The sequence below is a fragment of the Rhincodon typus genome, chromosome 31 (assembly GCF_021869965.1).
Source record: "Rhincodon typus isolate 14 chromosome 31, sRhiTyp1.1, whole genome shotgun sequence".
NCBI classification, from domain to species: Eukaryota; Metazoa; Chordata; class Chondrichthyes; order Orectolobiformes; family Rhincodontidae; genus Rhincodon; species Rhincodon typus.
This window is the reverse complement of record NC_063362.1, coordinates 33,025,789-33,050,455: the sequence shown is the minus strand read 5'-3', so window position 1 is coordinate 33,050,455 and position 24,667 is coordinate 33,025,789. Positions and strand designations below refer to the sequence as shown.

Here is a 24,667-nt window from a genome sequence, read left to right as displayed (position 1 = left end):
ATGCTGCTTGGCCTGCTGTGTTCATCCAGCTCTACACCTTGTTATCTTGGCTGTGTCTGTGTATTGTTTTATATTTATCAGTGATCTCTTCTCTAGGTTTAATGTACTCATTGCCCCTCACTCCTGCATTCTTGAGTAGGATTTTTAGCACGAGAAGGTAGATGAACAAACTACCGATGGAACTTTAAAATAGTTACTGTTTTTTCTTTTCCTTATGCCAATAAACCCTGTTTAATGTTTTATTATAGCCAAATTAGGTCTTGTTGATTGTGTACACTGTAAACCCACTGATTTCCCAGAACCAGTTGACTTTCCATGCCCGTGTCCAGTTTCATTTGAGCTTTTTTCATAGCATCCTACTCATCAGTCACAGTATTTCGGTTGACACAACCTCTGTGCTGATAAAATAGTTTTATTTAACAGGGCATCACCACTCAGTTTGGTGATTTCAGCATGTTGTCATGCCTAAAACCTGAAGCAGGTAGAACTCTCAAATTCCTTATCCTTAGGTCCTTAACTGTTGAAAGAATCTAGATAACATTGTAATCGTAGCACTGCACACGTTGTGAACTGCATTCACTGTCCTTCACTGCGCAATTGAAAGAGTCTAAGACTTAAATATCAATACTGGGCTAAAACGTATTGTAATTAGACAGTTACCTCTGCCCGATCAGTATCACTTCCTACTCCTTTGACCATTGCGTGTCATCAGGGTTTGAGTGAAGATTTGTAGCTTGAGTGTTGGTTGTAGATATTGGTGCGCTTCCACCATCTGCTGCGGTGAGTTTCAAACCTGGGTACCTGCAACATTACCTGAATTAACAGTCCTGCGGTATTACCACTACACCATCACCTTCCCAAAGTTGGAACATCGGTGTACAGCGATGATTGTAAGGATTCACACTTTTTTGTTCTGTCCTGTGTATTCAATCTGTCCACCCCGGGATATATGACCAATATCAGTGGAAGTGAGATTTGCAAACAGTCAATGGACATCCCATCCCTGGGTATTAACATTCCTAGTTATTGAGCATGTTGCAGACAGTCGTGTAATGTTCACCATCCAGTCCTTCAGTTTCCAAATTGTGACTGGTTTTAGCTTGGAAAGAGATTTGTGTAATCTGTTTGTGGATCAGAAAATTGGAATTCCCACTGCACTGTTCTGTACAAAACGTAGCAATGCAACTGCTCACATATAGTGCTACGCACATTAAACAGTACAAATGAGGAAGACAAAAGTATCTAAAGTTACTTTGTGTGAAATGGTCACATTAAACAAGGTGAGCCTCATTGATGAGTGTCGACAAGACATTTTGCCATCTGTGCCAAGGCTGTAAATTGACACTATTTGGCAGTGCAGGGTCAGGAAGTGTCTGTGTAGGTGTGGGAGAGATTCCGATGGGTGCTTCTAAGTTCAAGGATGAGGAATAGTGCTGAATAAAGGTCACTTGGCAGCTGGTTGGTTGATGTGTGACCTGGAAGCACTTAATATTGACACTGGGCGATTGAATTGGAAAACAATATACCATTCACCAGATCTGATATTCTGTATGCTAATGAGATTTAAATTATTCATTCTTCACAAATCGCCTTTTGTCTTGCATATTGGGGAAGAAAATTGAGAATAAATTATGAGAATAAAAGAATCCAGTGTATGGTGTGGGTCGTCTAAGAATAAACCTGGCCAATTTACTTCCTTTCCTTTCAATTTAGTTTTCCTGATTCCCACTGAAGTTTGGCTTTAGCAATGTTGCAAATGTGCACCACCTCAGCTCAGCCATTTATTCCTCAGGGCTGTTTAAATCATCACTGCAAATAGTGAACTGAGGCCCTCGGATCTCTGTCTTCAATATGAGATTCTAAGTTTTGAAATACCTTTTTCTCTTCATTTGCTCTGTCAATGTTCCCATCTCCCATCTTCTCTCCTCCCTCATCTGCTTGGTACAAAATAGGATGGGCACCAACTTTCATTTAATTAGCATCAATGCAGGGCTGTCCGAGTTGCCTTGGGGTGGGGGGTTACTGGTTTATCCGTCCTGGTTGCACTAGGGAGGAAGGTGTCATTCAGCACTCAACATGCATGGGATTGGTGGGCAGACACCATTTCCATAACTCGCAAAAACATTCAAACACAGGGCCAACCAGTCAGAGAAGATACAATAAAAATGAAGAAGTGCAGATGCTGGAAATCAGAAGCACAAACAGAAATTGCTGGAGAAACTCAGCAGGTCTGGCAGCATCGTTGAAGAGAAAGCAGAGTTAACGTTTCGGGTCCAATGACGAAATGTTGACTCTGCTTTCTCTCCACAGATGCTGCCATTCCTGCCACGTTTCTCCTGCAATTTCTGTTTGTGCCATAAGTAGATTAGATAGAATCAGTAGAAGCTGCTCCTCTAATCGCAGGCTGCTTCTATCTGGCATATTGCGGAAGAGAAAACACAGCACAGAAACAGCCCATTGGGAGAGCAGTGAGAAAGGAAAGGAGGTCAGTCAGTGAGTGATCCTCCAGGGTGCCAGTGCCAAGGATGGAGCGGGTAAGCTTCAGAGTTGTGTGAGATGGGAGCCTTTTTACTCAGGGGTGCCAAAACCAGGAAACTTTTTGCTGGGATGTATCAAGGCTGTTTGAGGAGAGAAAGGGGCAACTGAGTTGAGCTAAAGGGATTCCAAAACCTCAGGGCCAAGTGCAAAGTGTTCCATCTACCACTTCCACAGAGGAGGCAATCTTCTGGGAAGTGGGAGTGGAGGGAGAAAAGAGGCTACATAAGAAGTCAGATTAGAGTAGAAAGCTGCAAAGAGATAAAACAGTTCTGAACCAATCAGCAAAAGAGTATTCAGCAAACTAGGAACTAGGAAACCTTTGAATACTTGAGATAATGCACTTCCTTGCTAATGCAAATTAATGTGGAATCTGTAGCTTAGGACTGCGAGTGTTCAGGAACTATAGTGTGGGTGAAGAATTATGGAGTGAATGCTGTTATAAAGAACCCTGTGTCAACTGTTGAATTTAAATTTGAGATTGAGATCTGAGATGCAGTAAATAAGGTTGCTGCTGCCTTATTAAAATATTCCAAATTTGTGCATGTATGATAGAAATGCATTAGCTATAAGCTCACCAATCTGTGGGAGAAACTATTATGCAATGCTAGAGGCACTCAGCAGATCTGATCGCATCTATGTGGATAAAACAGATTTTGAGTCTGGTGAGACACTTCTTCAGAACTTCATACCTGCTGAGTTTCTCTAGGGTTCTATGTGTTTGTTTCTGATTTCAGCATTAACAGTATTCTGCATTTATTCTAGCCTGTGGAAGATCTGTTTAGGCTATGGATTTTTGTGTGTAGAATTGTGAGTTAGTGGATTTCGAAAAATTCTGTTCCTAAAACCATGCTACTGTGTTTTAGGTTTAAGTTAATGGAGTGTTGATCAATATTTTTCCTTTATCACAGACACAGACACAGGTCCTGTGTCCCCTTTCTATTAGGATGGAATCGAATCCCTACAGTGTGGAAACAGACCATTCGGTCCAACAGGTCCACACCGACTCTTCAAAGAGCATCCCATCCAGAATCCCCCACCACCACCATCACCACCACCCGCCCATAACTCTGCATTTTCCATGGGTAACCCACACATCCCCTCAACATTATGGGAAAGTTAGCATGGCCAGTCCGCCTAACCTGCGCATCTTTGGACTGTGGGAGGAGACCGGAGCACCCAGAGGAAACCCACGTAGACACGGGGAGAATGTGCAAAACCCACACAAACAGTCACCCGAGGGTGGAATTGAACCCACGTCCCTGGTGCTGTGAGGCAGCAGTGCTAACCACTGAGCCGCCCTGTATTATCATGGTGAACATATAAGTAAGGGATGTGTGATTGGTTATCTTCAAGAGTGATTGCCCAGACTAAATAATTATACCAGCAAGCTTTTTTTTTATCACTTTAATAACAAAAATGTTATTTATTATGACGCATTTGCCCAGTCTAAGATGCTACATCTCACTCATTTGTCTCTTTCACACAGTCAGACACACAAACATTAAATACAGATGAAGGTAGAACAATGCAATTGCAACTTAACTCAGTCTTTTTCATGACAGGCCTTAGTTTCTTAGATTGGTTAATGCTTTAATTAAACTAAAGATCTTATGAAGTAGCGGTTTCTCAGTATGCAGTAAGGCTTGTTGTCAAATTTCCAGGGGGTTGATTCAGTTGAACCCATTTTGGGGAGAGAATTTCTAATTTCAAGGTATCTCATTGTATTGCTTTGGCTGTTTCACTGACTTTCAGCTGTTTCAATGGTTTTCTGATGGAACTTTGTCTTCAGAACAACCTCTGCTACTATTTTAGAAACAGACAGACTAAATGCTGCTTCATCATGTGACATTACAATGTCCTTTTCTAGATCAAGTGGATGGTTAGATCAATTACAGATCTGGCTGTGGCTTTCACACCTTGAGAGTTTGAGACTGTCAATATCATTGCTTTTGGAAGGTCTAATTAATCGGTAATGTTCTCTACAGTTAGGTTCTGGTAAAGGCATTGATTCAGCGTCAGTCTGGAATGTTCCTTTTGTTCTCCTCTTGAGATAGGGAAGTGTCTGAATGCACAAAATTCGGGTAACCCCAGGCAGTCAGCGTTTGGAAGTCTTTTTGGTCACTTGTAAGATGTGAATATTAGTTTGAAGTTCCGAACATGCAAGGGCTGGACACTGTGTGAAAGCGGGTGTCAATCTTGATCACTAGCAGGAGGGAGGGTCACTGTCACAATAGTTATTGGGGAGCTAGGATCCGTCCCAGTTACTGTGGCGGAAGGGGTATTGCTGGTTTAATTATAGTGGGGACGGGGTGTTTTAATTACTGTGGAGGAGGGTTATTGGGTGATGTGTCAGGTCTGGTTACTAGGGGGAAGGAGTTCCGGCCCTGTTACTGTGGGGGAGGGGAATTGCTGCGACGGTTACTATGGGGGAGGGTGTGTCAGGTCTAGTTACTATAGGGAAGGGGACATCCGGCCTTGTTACTATGGGGGAGGCTTGGCCAGAACCATGTGGTTTTGGAGACGTGTAGAATATTGAGCTGAGCATTTCCTCTGCAATGGAGGGACGGAGTGTCAGGTCACCGGGCTTGGGAGGTCATGTTGAGGTAGGAAATCAGACACAGTTACCCCATGACAATGGGGAATCATCTCAAATCTAAACTGGAATCCATCATTTGGACGTGAAATTGCATAGTATGGTCTCGCCATGAAGATCCACAGATAAAGATAGACCCCTTCAACGCTAAAGAATATGGGGGGAGGAATTAAGTATCATCACCATCACTAAAGAAGTAGCATTAGACAAGCTAATGGGGCTAAAGGCAGATAGGTATGATGGTTTACATCCGAGGATCCTAAAATAAATAACTATAGAGCTACCAAATGCATTGCTTGTAATTTTCCAACAATCCTTGGATTCTAGAAAAGTAATGGGAGGATTAGAAAACTGCCAATGTGACACCTCTGTTCAAAAAGGTGGGAAGCAAAAAGTGGGTAACCATAGGCTGATTAGCCTAACATCTGCTGTTGGGAAAATGTTGGAATCAATTATGAAGGAAGTAATAGCAGCACATTTTGAAAATTATAATCTAATCAAGCAGAGTCAGCATGGCTTCATGAAAGGGAAATGGTGCCTGACAATCTTATTAGAGTTTTTTGAAGGTGTCTCAACCAGAGTAGGGAGAGGGGAATCAGTAGACATGTTGTATTTGGACCTCCAGAGGACACTCAACAAGGTATCTCACAAAAAGTTAAGTCTTAATATAAGAGCCCACAGTGTTGGAGGTAGTGAATTGGATAGAGAATTGGCTCATGGACAGGAAACAACAAGTGGGGATAAGGGATAATAGGAACTGCAGATGCTGGAGAATCCGAGACAACAAGGTGCAGGGCTGGATGAACACAGCAGGCCAAGCAGCATCATAGGAGCAGAGAGGCTGACGTTTCGGGCCTAGACCTTTCATCAGAAAAGGGGGAGGGGAAGGGGATTCTGAAATAAATAGGGAGAGAGTGGGAGGCGGATAGAAGAGGGATAGAGGAGAGGATAGGTGGAGAGGAAACAAACAGGTCGAAGAGGCGGGGATGGAGCCAGTAAAGGTGAGTGTAGGTGGGGAGTTAGGAAGGGGATAGGTCAGTCCAGGGAGGACGGACAGGTCAAGGGGGCAGGATGAGGTTGGTCGGTAGGAGATGGAGGTGCAGCTTGAGGTGGGAGGAGGGGATAGGTGGGAGGAAGAACAGGTTAGGGAGGCAGGGACGAGCTGGACTGGTTTTGGGATGCGGTTGGGGGAGGGGAGATTTTGAAACTTGTGAAATCCACATTGATACCATTGGGCTGCAGGGTTCCCAAGTGGAATATGAGTTGCTGTTCCTGCAACCTTCGGGTGGCATCGTTGTGGCACTGCAGGAGGCCCAGGATGGACATGTCGTCTGAGGAATGGGAGGGGGAGTTGAAATGGTTCGCGACTGGGAGGTGCAGTTGTTTATTGCGAACCGAGTGTAGGAGCTCTGCAAAGCGGTCCCCGAGCCTCTGCTTGGTTTCCCCGATGTAGAGGAAGCCACACCGGGTACAGTATACCACATTGGCAGATGTGCAGGTGAACATCTGCTTGATGTGGAAAGTCTTCTTGGGGCCTGGGATGGGGGTGAGGGAGGAGGTATGGGGGCAGGTGTAGCACTTCCTGCGGTTGCAGGGAAAAGTGCCGGGTGTGGTGAGCTGGAGGGGAGTGTGGAGCGGACAAGGGAGTCACGGAGAGAGTTGTCCCTCCGGAAAGCAGATAAAGGTGGGGAGGGAAAGATGTCTTTGGTGGTGGGGTCGGATTGCAGATGGCGGAAGTGTCGGAGGATGATGCGTTGGATCCGGAGGTTGGTGGGGTGGTACGTGAGGACGAGGGGGATTCTTTTTTGGTTTTTATTGCGTGGACGGGGTGTGAGGGATGAGGTGCGGGAGATGTGGGAGACACGGTTGAGGGCGTTCTCGACCACCGAGGAGGGGAAGTTACGGTCCTTGAAAAACGAGGACAACTGAGATGTACGGGAGTGGAATGCCTCATCCTGGGAGCAGATGCGGCGGAGGCGAAGGAATTGGGAATAGGGGATAGCATTTTTGCAGGAAGGTGGGTGGGAGGAGGAGTATTCTAGGTAGCTGTGGGAGTCGGTGGGCTTGAAATGAATATCGGTTTCTAGGTGGTTGCCCGATATGGAGACAGAGAGGTCCAGGAAGGGGAGAGAGGTGTTAGAGATGGTCCAGGTAAACTTAAGGTTGGGGTGGAAGGTGTTAGTGAAGTGGATGAACTGCTCGATTTCCTCGTGGGAGCACGAGGTGGCGCCGATACAGTCATCAATGTAACGGAGGAAGAGGTGGAGTTTAGGGCCAGTGTAGGTACGGAAGAGGGATTGTTCCACGTAACCTACAAAGAGGCAGGCGTAGCTTGGGCCCGTGCGGGTGCCCATGGCTACCCCCTTTGTAGGAAGTGGGAGGAATTGAAAGAGAAGTTGTTGAGTGTGAGGACGAGTTCGGCTAAGCGGATGAGGGTATCAGTGGAGGGGGACTGGATAAGGGATTCTTTTTCAGGTTGGCAACGCCTGACCAGTAGGGCTCCATGGGCATCAGTGCTGGGACTGCAACTGTTTACAATATATATTAATGACTTGGACGATAGAAGTGAATATACTATAGCCAAATTTGCAGACAACACTAAAGTGGGTGGAAGCGCAAGTTGCAATTCATAGGTTAAGGTTTTTGATAGACAAGAAGCTGGCAAATAGAGTACAATGAGAGAAAATGTTTAGTTGTTAATTGTGGAAGGGAGAACAAAAGAGTAAAATTTAAGTGGAGAAAAACTGCAGAAAGCTGTAACACAAAGAGACTTGGGAGTATACGTGCATGAAACACAGACAGCTAGCACACAGGGTCAACAGGCTAATGTAATCAGGAACACTAATGGAATGTTGGCCATTGTTTAAAGGGAGTTGGAGTATAAGAGTAGGGAAGGCTTACTGCAACTGTACAAGGTGCTGGTGAGACCACATCTGGAGTACTGTGAGCAGTTTTGGTTCCTGGATTTAAGGAAAGATTGTTTCTTTGGAGGTAGTTCAGAAAAGGTTCCCTGGGATGCTCCCTGGTATGGAGGAATCATCTTATGAGCAAAGGCTAAGCGGGTTGGGACTCTACTCACTGGAGTTTAGAAAAATGAGAGGTAATTTCATTGAAAAATATAAGATTCATAAGGGCCTTGACAGGGTAAATGCTGAGAGAATGTTCCCCTCATGGGAGAGCCTAGGACCAGAGGAGATGTCTTAGAATAAGGAGTGCCAATTTAAGACTGAGATGTGGTGGAATTTCTTCTCTCAGAGGGTTATATGTTTGGAACTCCTTGCCACAGAGGGCTGTGGGGACAACCCTTGTGTATATTTAAGTCTGAGACAAATAGATATTTGACCAGCCGGGGAATCAGGAGTTACAGGAAAGGGCAGGAAAATGGATGTGAGGAATGTCACATCAGCCACAATCATATTGAAAGGTGAAGCAGGCTCAAGGGGCCGAGTGGCCTACTCCTGTTCCTATTTCTTATGGTCTATGGGAGGAAAAGGGCCTCTGGGTCCTGGGGGCTGTGGAAGAAGTAGAAGAAGAGGAGAGAAAATCTAGGGTAAAAAGATGTTAGTTCCAAGAATTAAATGGCACATGTCAAAGCAAGATCTTTTTATTGCAGGTACCCTGCAGTGCTTAACCTCTGCTTTGAAGAGAGCTTTACCTTTTGAAGGGGATGTGTCAGCAGTGGGGATGAGGTTCAGTCTAAATATCCATTTGTCCCTTTTCTGTGATTCAGTGACTCCTCTTTCGAAACTGCCTTTTCCCATTTGTGAGGCTCCCTTTCCCATTGAAAAAGCCTTGCCCCTGTCATCTCGTCACCATGGAGACATAACAGCAGTTCACAGGAGACAGTACTCTTTCACGGACTTAGCTTCCCAATCACTTTTTAAAAACTACCTTTTCATGGCTGAAAGGCGAATTATCAGCATGGTGTCTTCCTTGCCTGTGCTTTGAAACCTTCCATTTTCAACGCTCTAGACTTAAAGGGGCATTAACCTCAAGTGAAAATGTATGTATGCGCATTTTAACTTAAGTTAAAAAGGGAAGGAACGCTCCTTTGTGACACATTTATGTAATCCAGTGCGCTATATACAATACACCATATTGTATTTCCAACTGAAGGCTACCGCCTATTCACTTTGGGACTGGACTGTCCTCTTTCTCTGCTTTCCAATGTGTATTTTTTTTGCTTGGGCTTTATGGCATTTCTCACTGACAAGTTGTGAATGTTCCGAAAATGGTCATCCTCTTCCACAAACCCCTCTGCTGTTTTGTTTACAAAGGAACATAAGAAATAGGAGGCTCTTTGAGCTCTCAAGCCTACTCCGCCATTGATCAGCTGATCTGCTGTCTCAACACCATTTTCCTGCACTGCTCCCCTGTTTCCCTCAATGTCTATAATATCTAGGCACAGTGGCACAGTGGGTAGCACAGCTGCCTCACAGCGCCAGGGACCTGGGTTCGATTCCATATCTCGGGCGACTGTCTGCGTGGAGTTTGCACATTCTCCGCGTGTCTGTGTGGGTTTCCTCTGGGTGCTCTGGTTTCCTCCCACAATCCAAAGATGTGCAGGTTAGGTAGATTGGCCATGTTAAATTGCCCATAGTGTCCAGGGAAGGAAGTGCAGGGATAGGGTAGGGGGTGTGTCTGGGTGGGATGCTCTTTGGAGGGTCGGTGTGGACTCGATGGGCCAAATGGCCTGCTTCCACACTGTAGGGATTTTATGATCTAGAATGCAATCAATCACTGTCTTCAGCATGCTCAGACATTTTGATTTCAAATGTCTCTTGTTGCTCCTACAATAATGAAGAGGTAGGAATTGGAGCCGGGGGAGAGGTCAGGGTTTACTGAGCCTGATCCACTTTCCCCGTAACCCTTGATTTCCCGACTGATCAAGAATCTATGTATCTCAACCTTAAACATACACCATGATTCTGCCCTCACAGCTCTCTGTGGCAAGGAGTTCCAAAGCCTTTCAACCCTCTGACAGAAGAAACTCCCCCTCATCTCAGTCTTATATTGGCACTCCTTTATTCTGAGACTTACCTCTGGTCCTAGACTCTCCTGTGAGGGGAAAACGCCCTCTCAGCATTTACCCAGACAAGGCTCTTAAAAATCCTTAATATTTCAATGAGATCACGTGCTGTATTTTTGCTCAGTTTGGGGTCCGGGGGGGAAGGGTTATTGTCAATAAGTGACAGAGTTTTGAGAGAATTTGCAGAATTGGTACACAGCAGATTGTCAAACGTTGGACATGGCATTAAGAAGCAGTGTCATTTATATCTGACTCTCTCCAAGATTTGCCACCGGTCTTCAGCCTTTTACTATTGTTGCACAGTTCATTCAGCTTTGAGGGAATTCTAAGCCATTAACCTTTCTCAAACTGTGTCAAACTGGGCCAGTTGGAGCCAGGGTTACTTGTCAGTTTTTTTTCATGTCCCTTCTGTCAACTCCAACTTTCCACTTCATTCCCACACATCTTTTTAGTTCAATTTGTGGAACAGGTTGGAGTCCGGGAGACAGTTAGAGACATGGGATTAAAAGGCAGGTTGGGGAGGTTTCAGCAGTAAATGGTGTGGCGACTGGGGAGGTGGCGAAATCAGAGTAGAGCTTGTGATGTTGCAGACGAAGAAATGGAAAGAAAATGCTGCTCGACAGGTCTATCAGAATCTAAAGGAGTTTGTTTTTCAGCTCCACAGCCTGAAGACAGCTTTCTGAACTGAAACATTAACCCTGCTTCTCTCACCACAGATGTTGCTTGGCATTCCTGGTGCTTTATGTTTCAGTTTCAGGTTTTCGGTATCTGCGATTTTTGCCTGTGTAGAAAGGGGTAAACAGTTTTGGGGTTGTTAATGAGTTGGAGTAACCTCACTTCAGATCAATGTGAGTACTATGTTTAGAATCATAGAATCCCTACAGTGCAGAAAGAGGCCATTCAGCCCATTAGGTCTATATCGAACCTCCGAAGAGCATCACATGCCGTCCCACTCCCTTAATTTATCTGTGTAACCATGCATTTCCCAAGGCTAATCCACCTAATCTACACACCGCTGAACATTATGGGCAATTTAGCATGGCCAATCCACCTAACCTGTACATCTTTGGACTGTGGGAGGAAACCGGAGCACCCAGAGGAAACCCACACAGACATGGGAGAATGTGCAAACTCCACACAGTCACCCAAGGCATTTACACATCAGCTGCTACATCCTGAGTGCACAGCCTGGGAGGGGAATGAAACTGAGGTCAAGACCGTGGAGTTACTGGCAGCAGCTGAAGTAGGACAAGCTAGAGTTTGTTAGCTGGGTGACCAGGTATTTAGGTGCCATGTATATGGGGAGTTATTAGGGTTTGGAAATAAATGCCACTCTAGCCAGCAACACACACATTGTGTGAACTAACTGTAACTATTACCTTATTTTTCTATTTATTCAATGATGGTAATGCTTAACATCTTTAACTTGGTTTATTTTGCCACTTGGTACCTAAGATGGCACTGTAAGTGTGATGACATTATACACTTTTCACTGTACTCCTGTACTTCTTACTTGAGTACACGCAACAAAAGATCCAAAACTATATCCCATCTAAATCTTAAATTTTAAATTAAGAAAAGAACTGGTGTAGCCTAGTTAGCCAAAATGGTCTAAAGCTCTGCAGTAGATTCAAAGTTATGCTGTAAAACATTAAACTTCGTCTCCAGGTTTTCCCAAGTATGAGCATGTACACTGAAACCACAGAAATTGATGTTTCCTTTCCTTTAGGCAATGTGTATGAGCAGAGTTAGCATGTGGCTAGTCATTTGCTTCAAAATCTTTCCTCATTAATCGCTTGGTGAAAGCATCTTCACAGTTTGAGTGGTTAAGTAACAAATACGAGCACGGCCTTAAATAAGATGTTAATTGGTCCCCAACTCCCACGGCACTGTACTGCACCAGCTAACAGCTGGATTTACAACCCTGCCACCTATAACTAGCAGAGCCTCACAGATAGCTGTAATTGGCAAAAATAAGAACATCCCAAGGTGCTTAATGGGAGTGAGATCAAGAAAAACCAAGTGATGGAAGGAGCAATTGGAATTCAGCTCCGTTTAAAGGAACATGCCAAAGGAAAGAGACAGAGGATAAGAGAGGGATTTCTGGATCTGAGGGGCATGGCACAGGCACCAGTGAAGTATGTCTGGCAGTGTAGGATTCCTACTTTGCGGAATCCCTCCCACAGCCTTGGACCAGAGCAGTCAGTATTTTGCCTGGCCTAAGGCGAACTGAATGTGATGGTGTTTGCATAGACCTTCCTTTGTTGCCCTTGGACAGGTTTAAAGATGCAGCCAGTAAGCCGAGAGAATGTGGATGCTGGAAACCTGAAACAAAAATATAAATTGCTGGAGAGATGCAGTAGGTCTGGCAGCATCTGTGGAGAGTCAACTTTTCGAGTCCAATTCTGAACTGAAGAAGGGTCACTGGATCCAAAACGGTAACTCTGTTTCCCTCTCCACAGATGCCGCCAGGCCTGCTGAGTTTTCCCAGCAGATTTTGTTTCTGATTTCCAGCATCCACAGTTTTTTAGTTCTTTTTGTTTAGAGAATAATCAAGATGAAGATCATTTTGTTTCATGTAGAATTACTTATATAAACACTTATTAGGATTTATGTTGGAGTAACTGATCCATCACCTCAGATTTGTAAGCAGACAGAAAAGAACTAACTAAATGTTTCAGGAGAGGAATTAGAATTTAAGGATATTAGAGTTTCTACAGAGATTTTCACAATATTAAGAAGTTCCAAGGCTGTCCCAATGACATGTTTTTAAAGGACAGTCACTATTCTAATGTGAAAATACAGCAGTCAGTTTATGCGCAGGAAGCTCTGAGAAGCTACAACAGGATAAATGATGCAGTAGCTTGGGCAGGACAGAGGAAGAACCACACTGCTCCTTTACCAATGCAATAGGATTCACATCAAATGGCATCATCTCAAATTTAGAGCTATTCCCTTTTTAAGTGAAATCTGGAAGGATGTTTTGTCACACTGGAAATCATAAAATTCCTACAGGGTGGAAGCAGGCCATTCAGCCCATTAAGTTTACACCGACCTTCCAGAGAGCATCCCACCCAGACCCACCCTTCCCTGTAACCCTGCATTTCCCATGGGTAATCCACCTTGCCTGGACATCCCAGGATATTATGGGCAATTTAACATGGCCATCTTTGGACTGTGGGAGGAAACCGGAGCACCCGGAGGAAACCCACACAGACACGATTAGAATGTGCAAACTCCACACAGACAGTCGCCCGAGGGTGGAATCAAACCAAGGTCCCTGGTGCTGTGAGGCAGCAGTGCTAACCACTGAGCCACCGTGCTGTCGTGGAAATCTGGAACTTGCTTCCCTCAAAAGGTTGTTCGGTTAATGGAAATGTTCAAGACTAAGATTTTTGTTGGGTAAAGAATACAAGGAGATGGGGCAGTGGCAGGGAAATGGAGTTGAGGTGCAGATCAGTGGTGATCCAATTGAAAGGACAGTGTAGGCTGAAGGACCTATTCCAGTTTTTATGTTTCACCAGGAGTAGGCCATTCAGCCTTTTGAGTGTGTTCTGCCTTTCAACAAGGAGTTTGCACATTCTCCCTGTGTCTGTGTGGGTTTTCTCTGGGTGCTCTGGTTTCCCCCCACAGTCCAAAGATGTGCAGATTAGGTGATTGGCCAAATTAAATTGCCCCATAGTGCCCAGTGGTGTGTAAATTAGGTGGATTATACATGGGAAATGCAAGTTACAGGAAAAGGATAGGGGGATGGGTCTGGGTGGGATGCTGTTCAGAGGGGCAGTGTGGACTCGTTGGGCCGAATGGCCTGTTTTCACTCTGTAGAGATTCTATTTTCCATAAAAAAAACATGGCTAATTGGATTATCCCACATCCTCCTGATAATCTTACACCTGTTGTTTATCAAGAGTGTATTTACCACTGCTGTAAAAGTATTCCATGACCCGCACCTCCACTGCTGTCTGGGGAAGAGAATTTCAAATACTCATGTCCCTCAGCTCCATTGTAAATAGGCAGGCCTATATTTTCAAACTGTGCCCCCTAATTCTAGCCTCTCCCAGAATAGGGCACATCCTTTCAGCATCTGCTGGGTCATTGTGTCTCAATACGAATGCCTCAGCGTCCTCTAAACTCCAATGAGCCTGTCCAACCTCTCCTCATGAGGCAACATGCCCCCACCATCACAGGGGATGTTTTATGTTTATGAAACATGCATTAGCCAATCTTTTTAATTCGCCGCAAAGTATCGAGTTTTGCATTGCATTTATTCAACAATTCGAAAATGGAGTTGCAGTTCTTTTTCAAACAAAGGTTCTGTCTTCTCACTAGAAAACACCACGTTGACCACTACCAGTGAAGCTGAACGTAAAGCCCAGCATTATTTCCAGGCCTGCATGAACATGCAGAAAATCGAGGAGTTACAGGGACAACCCCTTCTTGACATCATTAACAAGGTAAGGAAGGAGAAACCCATCACTGCCAGCAGTTTGTATCACATGGTTCGACACTCACTGAGTTTGGGTTCGACACAGACTGGTTAAGGCATAGGCAAATTCAAGAACTGTCTTCAACCTAAAATTCCAAAGTATTCCTGTTTATTAAAAATGAATTGTAAAGACCGCTGTCCACAATAAGCATAGCTGTACCAGCATCTGACTTTATAGTAACATTAGGAAAGAACTAATGTATCTTCTTCAGGCATTCATATCAACCATCCAAGTCTAGTGTGTTCTAACACCACCCACACTGTGGTATTTATACCAGGGATGTGCAGCTCCATGTCATCATTGCTAGGTTTGCTCCAGGGTCCTTTAAGCCCTTATACAACCTAACCTTTTTACATGATTGTTTTGCCAGCTCTTCATTTTCAGCGAAGGTACTATGACTCAATGTTAAACCAAGATATGATGGCTTCTTTCAGCCCTGTGTAAGGAGCCACACAGATTTATGCTCATTCAGTCACTTGGGTTTGGAGTAATGATTGCTTTGAGTGTTTGCCAACTCATCCTCCCCTGTGGTGTTACCTCGGCTGTGCTGTGATTCATCGGAGATCTCCGCAGCACATGTACATCATTCCAAAGCACTGTCAGGTTTAAGGATTGACCTTCATTCTTTGGTGAGCTAGCTGATATAACTGGAGTTATGCACAAGGACTTCAAGAGGAGGAAGTTAACAAGCGCCCCCATTTCTATTCATAGAGAATTCCTCCTTAGTCTAGAGGGATTCCTTATGATAAAGAGAGCGGTGACGTTATTGAATATGTTCAAGGCAGAGCCTCATAGATTCTTGAAGAGAGGGGATCAAACGTTGTTGAGCTGGGCCAGAAAGTGGAGTTAAGGCCACAGTCATATCAGTCATGACCTTATCAAATGGTGCAGCATTCTTGAGGGCCTGAATGGCCTTGTTTTTCATTCTTACGTTCATAAGCCCTTCAAGACCAAAAAGGGCGCCTGTCTAGTGAGGCATCATGGAAGGTGTTATCAGTTAATACTGCCTCCCAACTGTCCATTTTTCCTGCAGATCCAGGTGTGAACTTCTCCAATCAGGATTCCTCCCTCTATTGAGCCCATCGCCATCTTTTAGTGCCTGTGCTCACATATCTAGCTGTGTGCCACTACCCTCCCTTAATTCCATTTGAACTCCGACCCTGTTTGCCCTCCCATCTTCAATGGCTTCTCTTCCCACTCCAACATGGGTTATCTCTGGTGTTTCAAATGGCCTCCCTGTATTTCCTCTCTACTCACGAGCCCTTGGTGCCACTATCTACAGGCATATCATTTCTGCATGCATCTTTACAATACCACCATCTCTCATAGAATCCCTATAATGCGGAAAGAGGCTATTCGACCCATCAAGTCTGCACCCATCCCAGACCAACCACCCTAATCGCACATTTCCCATGACTAACCCACCTAGACTGCACATCCCTGGACACTATGGGGTAATTTAGCATGGCCAATCCACCCTAACCTGCACATCTTTGTACTGTAGGAGGAAACACACACAGACATGGGTAGAATGTGCAAACTCCACACACAGTCACCTGAGGCTGGAATCAAAGCCAGGTCCCTGGCGCTGTGAGGCAGCAGTGCTAACCACTGAACCACCGTGGACTGTTTTGCTGCTTCTGCTTTGTCTCAGTTTGTCTGACATCTGGTAGCGGATAGAAACATAGAAAATAGGACCAGAAGACCATTCGGCCCTTCGATCCTGCTGCACCATTCAATATGACCATGGCTGAGCATCCAACTCAGTCCCATCCTCCTTGATGGGATTGTACAATTCTTTGAGTTTGATCCCTCATTTCCCCTTTCTGAGTTGCAGAAGCTCCTTCCCATGCAGACTTACTCCTACATTCACCGCTGTGCACCTTTCTCTCCCCAGACTTCAGTGTTTGTAACAAGCTTCCATTCCCTTTGCAACATGGTAACTCTGAGTTTGTTGAAGGTGCCTGGCAAACCCATTTATCCTTCCCCTGAAGATTAGAAGCAGGAGTAGGCCGTTCGGCCCCTTAAACCTCCTCTGCCATTCAATGTGATCATGGTGCCTCATGCCTCAACTGCACCTCCCTGCCCGTTGCCTAACAAACAGCTCAGTCTGCCCGGGACTTCAGAGTATTTGTGATCCCATTTCCACCGCGCTGTGGAGAGAAACAGCTCCTCAGACAGTGAACCAGGAGGTCAGACGAAGCCCCCGACCCTGTGCCGTGGAAACTTAGCTCAGCCAGCACTGAGGGCCCTGGGAAAATGTCTCTTTGGAGGACAACATCTGAGAGGGGACAGCCCTGCCCCACCTCTGTGCTGAATGTACTAGGGGTCAGAGCCTATGGCCTAACACAGGGCCTGGTAGGAAAGCAACAGTACTCCACCCACTATCTGCTTCTTAAAACACAAAGAAGGGATTGAGCGATTGTATTTTACCCCAATTATATAGAAGACACTGGCAGATGCAGTTCAATTCCATTGTGTCATGTATTTTAAAAACCATAATAAACCAGTTAAAGTGTGTCACTGGTGTATGCCTTGATTATAGTGGTGCTTCCTTGACAAATGGCCATGTATCAGTGTCTGATGTGCTCTGTGTTTATCCTTTCCAAGCTCACTGTCCACAAATGGAACTCCCCCTTTTTATTGTCAAGACCCAGGAGGGGCTGTGTACAGAATCTCGATACTGGTGACAGCAGGAAAGCAGGCTGTAAAATCTGACAAACAGCAGAAGGAACTGCACAGTCCTCTCCCCACTGACTGCTGAGCTCATAAACCTGTTTGATTCTTACAGTGCCTCACATGCTAACAATCCTTCTCCCGTCAACAACAGCACACTCCAGCGACTGCGCTATATAAATGCAATAAAATCCGAGTCCTGTCCACCCCCAAACCAGAACCAGTCCCTTCAAGAAAAGGTACATGCTCCCCTGTGCATTGATGGCTATCCAGTCCTTGACCCAGCAGCTATTCCTGTCTTGCGCCGTCACACCCCTCATTGTTGATTAGCTACTGTGGGCATCACAACCCATTCTCCGGCCTCATGTGGGTAGCGATCAAGAACAGGAAATCTGACTGACTCAGCCCCTGATCTTGTAACCTGCTGTGTACTGAAACCAAGTACGACTTACACTCCCCTTGCAGTGGGGGACAGTAGAGAGACAATGGCTTACTGTTAATATCACTGGACAAGTTGCTGAAGGCCCAGGATAATGCTGCGGTGGAATTTAACTTCAGTTAATGAAATCTGGAATATGAAGGCAGTCTCGGTGTTGGTGACCTTGAAATGGTTATCGATTGTCAGGACAAAGCAAACTGGTCCCAGAATGTCAGCTTTCCTGCTCCTCTGATGCTGCCTGGCCTGCTGCGTTCCTCCGGCTCCACACTGTGTTATCTATAAGCTGGTCAGCAATGCCCTTTAAGGAAGGAAATCTACCATCTTTAACTACATGTAACTCCAGGCGCGCTGAAATGCGGTTGCGTCTTAGCTACCCTCTGAAAGGGGAGGCACTATTTCCCTCAGCAGGAGGGGCAATACGTAGAGGATGCAGGTTTGGGATAATTGGGAGTGAAAATTAAAACATTGGAGCTGAGGAGAGATTTTTATTTGTGCCAAATTTATGCAATACAGATCTAGAAAGTGGTGCCTGAGAAGGTGCAGATTTAAAAGGAAGTGGAAATAAACTCAGGAAGCAAAACTTTACAAGGCTATGGGAGAAAGAACGGGAGTGGGATGAACTGAAAATCTCATTCAAAGCGCTAGTACGGGCTTGATGGAATGAATAGCCTTCTCCTGTGTCATATGACTTTGGAATGCAAAGAGAGGGTCGGTATGGACTCGATGGGCTGAATGGCCTGCTTCCACACTGGAATAATTCTATGATCATACAAAGAGGCATGATTGTACATAAACAAAGCTGAGACCTCGCAGTTTCTCCCTTCACAAGCATTTCATAGTGTATTCAATTCTGGTTGCCCTGCTATAGGAAGGATGTTATTACATTGGAGAGAGGGCAAAAATGGTTTACAAGGAGGTTGCGAGACCGAAGGGTTTGAGTTAACAGAGAAGCTGGATAGGCTGGGGCTTTTTTCCCTGAAGCATAGGAGGCTGAGGGGTGACCCTATAGAGATTTATAAAATCATGAGAGATATGGATAAGGTGAATAGCCAAGGTCTTTTCCCCAAGATGGGGATGGGCCGTGGGGGTGGGATGGGAGTCCAAAACTAGACGGCATAGGTTTAATGTGAGAAGGGAAAGATTTAAAAGGGATCTGAGGTGCAACGTTTTACACAGAGGGTGATACGTGTATGGAACATGGTGCCAGAGGAAGGGGTGGAGGCTGGTACAATTACAACATTTTAAAAAAACATTTGGACAGGTAAATGGATTGGAAATGTTTAGAGGGATATAGGCCAAATGCAGGCAAATTGGACCAGTTCAGTTTAGGAAAACCTGGTAGGCATGAATGAGTTGGGCTGAAGGGTCTGTTTCCGTGCTGTATGACTCTTTGACAATCTCTTTGAATTCTTTCTGCAGCTAGGAGGCTGGAACATCACAAAACCATGGGATAAGGCCAACTTTCAGGAAGTGCTTCAGTCTGTTACAGCTCATTACCGGACCTCCCCATTCTTCACCGTCTACCTGAGCACAGACTCGAAGAACTCCAACTGTAACGTCATCCAGGCAGGTTACTGGGGACACAGCCGGAGCCCTGGCTGATAGGGACGGGAGGCTCGAGGGTCTATCACAGTAAGCTGGGAGGAGTTAGCCGAGCTGAAACTGGGGAGTAGAGAGAGAGAGAGTCGGGACAGGCTGGGCTTGTGCCCAGAAGAGTGAGTTGCAGCAGCGCGATGATGTGTCTGTTTGAGATGAGCATGGAAGAGTTTGCCAAATGTGTGAGCCCTTGTCACCACAGTTTAGCCGGTGCTGACTGAACTGTATAATTGACTTCTGTGGGAGGAGGCGGTTTCCTGGTAACGTCAATGGACTAGTAAACCAGAGTCAACAAGTTAATGCTTTGTGAACAAAGGGTTCAAATCCTATCATCACAGATGGTGAAGCTGGTGTTCAGTAAAATATGGAATTAAAAGTGATTGCTGATTACCCATCAGTAGTGGAGCAAATCTCTCATCTTAACCCTCACAGGGCCAACATGTGACCACCAGGCCCACAGCAATGTATCTGACTCTGAACTGCTAGTACAAAGTAGTTCACCATTTAGTTCATAGAATCACTACGGTGTGGAAACAGGCCATTCAGCCTAACAAGTCCACACCGTCTCTCCAGAGAGAGCATCCCACCCAGGCTCACCCATCCCCTACCATATCCCTGTCTCCCTGCATTTCCCAAGGCTAATCCAACTAACCTACACACCACGGGCAATTTAGCATGGCCAATCCACCTAACCTGCGCGTCTTTGGACTGTGGGAGGAAACCGGAGCACCCGGAGGAAACCCACGCAAACACAGGGAGAATGTGCAAACTCCACACAGACAGTCTGAGGCTGGATCGAACCTGGGTCCCTGCCGCTGTGAAGCAGCAGTGCTAATCACTGCGCCACCGTGCGACCCCAAGGGATGGACAACAAATGCCAGCCTTGCCAGTGAAACTCCTATCCCATTCAAGAATGTTAAAAAATCATTTTGCCGGAACATTCTTTGTCCAAGGCCAAATTCACTGAGGCTTGCTGGTTCCAGGAGAGGTGTAGCCTTGATGAGAAGGTGATTGAGAAGCTGGAGTTTGCAGGAACCGAGCTCTGTTATCTTTTCGTTTTCTCTGACCGTCGCTTGATCTTTTCCCGCCCCCACAGGTGGACCAATCAGGCCTTGGATTACCCTCGAGAGATTATTATCTCAATGCAACAGCCAATGACAAGGTAGGTGCACTCCAGGAGGCTGATACCTTTATAGGCGACATGTTGGGCCTGTGCCAGAGGTGTTTTGGTGGCGGTTTGGCGGCAAGGGTGAATTTCCATTCTTCACTCACCAATCTTTGGGATCAGAATATTTTCTAGCCCACAATTATTTAACCCTCACTGCCCATTGCCATGTCCCAGGAATTGCAAAGCCAATTGTAACACCCCAGTCCATCACTGAGCCACAAAAACCGAAAGAACTGCGAATGCTGGAAATCAGGAACAACAACAGAAGTTGCTGGAAAAGCTCAGTGGTCTGGCAGCATCTGTGGAGAGAAGTCAGAGTGTTAATGTTTCGGGACCAGTGACCCTTCCTCAGAAACAGTTAGCCGTGATTAGTGACCCTTAGACAACAAGGATTTTACATGAAGGCTTTGAGGATCAAACTTTTGGAGAGAGAGTCTTGGCCAGGAAAAGTAATAAAATGCTGGAATTGTACAAAGCATCTTTTAAAAAAGAGGAAAGGGCTTGGAATGGGGGAGCGACCTAGATCAGAATCCTTCACCGCACAGTAACCAGCCCATCCATCTATTTGGCTCTGTCAACGTGCTGCTGTTTCCAGCTGTCACAACTTCTGTTTTTCTAACCTCACCGCACTGTTTGACATCATGCAAAGTAGCTCATCTCACTGCTCTCTACAGTTAATAGCAGCTGTATCTGTAGGACCACAGTCTGTGTACTAAGTTTAATTCATTAAGAGGAGAGAAATTACCAGCATTCTGACTGAGTGTACAAAATAACCAGTCGAAGAAAAGTAGTTTCTTTTTGTTAAATTATAATCTTCTCAGCCTGAAGGTAGAATCAGAATAGAGACCACCCAATGCTCCCAAACACAGTAGGGACCCCTTTCCCTAGATGTTTCTGTGGCCTTTCCTCTGATGCTGAACCCATTGTGAAATATGTACATTGATTTAAGCAGGGAAAGGATAGTTCTACCCTCAGGCTGAGAAATTTATAACTTCAAGATAAGGAATTCTACTTTGCCTTGGGCAGCTTGTTCCTCAGGCAGCCTGTGTCAGCATTTAACACTCACCGGTTAAAATTGGAAGGTTTGACTTATTTTAGTTGCTAATTTATATACAAAGGCAGCCTCAGAAACTGCAGTGCAGTAAGTAGCGAGTTAATTTGTTTCGGGGCCTTTCTTGTTGTTTCATGAGATGATGGAACACTCTCTGATTGGGTACACCTCTAACAACAGTCAAGAAGTTCAACACCATCTAGGACTGTGCGTGACTGGCATCCAAACCACCACTTTTCACAATCACTGCACCACTGATGCCAGCAACTAAAAGTCACTCACCACCCTGACTTGGAGATATAGCGCCATTCCTCCACTGTTGCTGGGTTAAAGTCCTGTAAATCCCTCCCTAATGACACTGTGTGTGTCCCTGCACCAAATGTATTGCAGTGGTTCAAGGTGACATAGTTGGGAATGTGGAGAGAAAACAGATTCAACATTTCGGGTCCGGTGATGAACAAAGGGTCACTGGATTCACAATGTTAGTGCTGCTTTCTTTCCACAGATGCTGTCAGATCTGCTGAGTTTCTCCAGCAATTTCTGTTTACTTATCCATTATCCAATTATCCATTACTTAACACATAACCCTAGTTCCATTTGGTCTCAGACAAAACTGCCAGACCGTACAATTCAATAATAACAATTGCTAACGCTGGGATTATTTTTGTTTAAATTTGTTTTACCACCATTAAATAATAATAGTTAACAGGAGCTCATTCAACTCGGGTAAGAGCCAAGAGTCAGTGCCAGAGACTGAGAGATCCCCAGTCAATGTCACCAGAACACAATAAAGGCAGAGGAGTTGATTTAATGGATAGCTAAGATTTAAGTGCAAGTTCTTTTAGAGTCGTGGAGATATACAGCATGAAAACAGACCCTTCAATCCAACTTGTGCATGCCGACCAGATATCCTAAATTAATCTAGTCCCATTTGCCAGCATTTGGCCCATAGCCCCCTAAACCCTTCCTATTCATATACCCATCCAGATATCTTTTAAATGTTGTCATTGTACCAGCCTCCTTTTCATTTGGATTGCAACACTATAGTGCAATTTTTTTAAATGACTAACTGATGTCCTGTGGCATTGCTCATGGATGAGGTGGTGATGAGACGAAGATGAGATGGATGGAGGAGGTGCAGGTATATAGTTAGGTCAAGTGTGACAGAACACTTCAGGCTCACATTGACTTGGTAATTGTCCTTCTCATCGAATCACAGGAGCTTTAAAGACAAGCTGCAGTTAGAATTAGAATGAAGACCAATTCAGAAATAAACATTGCAATGTACTCAGTCCACTCATGTCTGTGACCACCAGCTCCTTTACACCAAAATTGGCACTTGTATCAATCCAGCAAACCCTGGTGACTTGTTTAAAAAGTATTTAAGTAGGCTGAATCAAATTTGTTTGAATTGACAGTTTGTTCAAATTGTCAAGTAGTTTTAAATTCTCAGAAAGATGGATGGTGCCAGTCAACACCAACAGCTGGTTGGAATTGGAGGAGACACATGTAAATATCAAGTACAAGATAAGTTGGCAGAAAAATGGCAAACATTTCCGGTTTTCTTCAAAGATTATGTTGACGTTATTTATAATTATATACAAATTTTTATTACCTATTGTCGTCTTCACCTTTTGTTTAACTAAATATCTCCAAAAATTAAAGATGAACTAAAATCTGGAGTCACATGAGATGATGGTTTTTTATCTAAAGGAGGTCAAAAATCAATTCTGCTACTAAATCATATAATCCCTACAGTGTGGAAGCAGACCATTCGGCCCATCAAGCCCAGACCGACCTTCTGAAGAGCATCCCACCCAGACCCACCCCATCGCTGTAACCCTGCATTTCCCACGGCTAATCCACCTAACCTGCACATCTTTGGGCTGTGGGAGCAAACCCACGCAGACACGGGGAGAATGTGCAAACTCCACACAGACAGTCGCCCGAGGGTGGAGTCGAACCCAGATCCCTGACTCTGTGCGGCACCAGTGCTAACCACTGAGCCACCGTGCCACCCTCAGAAAGGCTTACTCTCTCTTTATGGCAGGGATGATTATCATAAATCCAGCTTGATATCAGGGCCAACATCTGAGACTCTGTTAGGACCCAAGAAGGACTGGCTCTGTCCAAAAAGCACACGAGATCCTTTGGAGACTCTGTAGTTTTTTTTAATTGTATCATGAGATGAAGGCAAGGCCAGCATTTGTTGTCCATCCCTAATTTCCCTTGAATTGAATAGTGTTGCTGGACTACTTCAGTGGACAGTTAAGAGAAAACCACATTTCTGTGGGCTAGAGTCACATTTAGGCCAGACCAGGTAAGGATAGTAGATTTCTGTCCCCAAAGGACGGTGCTGAACCAGGTGGGTTTTTCTGACAATCCTTGATGGTATCATGGTTACAATCGCTGAGACTAGCTTGATATCCCAACATTTTTAATTAAATTTAAATTCAACTCGTTGCCATATGCTGACATCATTAGGCTGGCTGTCTGGATTTGTACTTCAGAGATATTACCACTTTGACACTGTCGCCCCATTAGATGCAGGTTTGGGGGTCAGAGTCCGGGCATTCTGTGGGAGCGTTGCCTGCAATGCTGACAGAGTCTCCTGGTCTCTGAGGCCTCCAGCCAAACCTGGCCAGGGATGACCTGCACCTCTGAAAGTGATACATGATACATAAGTTGAAGGGACAGCGGTTATAGTGACAGACAGTCTAGCCTACATGTGACTCCAGACCCACAGCAATGCCCTCTGAAATGGCTGAGCAAGCCACTCGGTCAAAAGCGTTAGAGGTAGGTCTTACCACCAGCAGCCAAAACAAGACTCCAGCAACAATAGCACCTTGTAAGAAGCATCGTATTGTCAGGGCCACCAATGTGAAAGGTCACAGGTCAGAATCTGCGAACCATGACACACGGTTCACAGGAGGTAAATGTGACTCTTGCAGAAACTACTCACCAGAAACCCAGCTTTTGATGTTTTATAGATTGTTACAAGGAAGCTGTGATTGCCATAGCGATGTCACGCCAGGAAAATCTGTATTTAAATCTTCAAGATTTGTTTCTGATTACCTGCAAATCCAACAT

At 45.1% G+C, this 24,667-nt stretch overlaps 1 protein-coding gene across 1 annotated transcript in view; it reads left to right on the top strand.

The window, feature by feature from the left end:
• LOC109921208 (endothelin-converting enzyme 1-like) overlaps positions 1-24,667 on the top strand; it is a 126,062-nt gene that overhangs the window by 45,508 nt on the left and 55,887 nt on the right. The window contains exons 4-6 of the mRNA XM_048614906.1: positions 14,490-14,614; positions 19,182-19,328; positions 20,455-20,520. Of these exons, the coding sequence (XP_048470863.1) occupies positions 14,490-14,614; positions 19,182-19,328; positions 20,455-20,520 (338 nt within the window). The remainder of the gene's footprint in view (positions 1-14,489; positions 14,615-19,181; positions 19,329-20,454; positions 20,521-24,667) is intronic.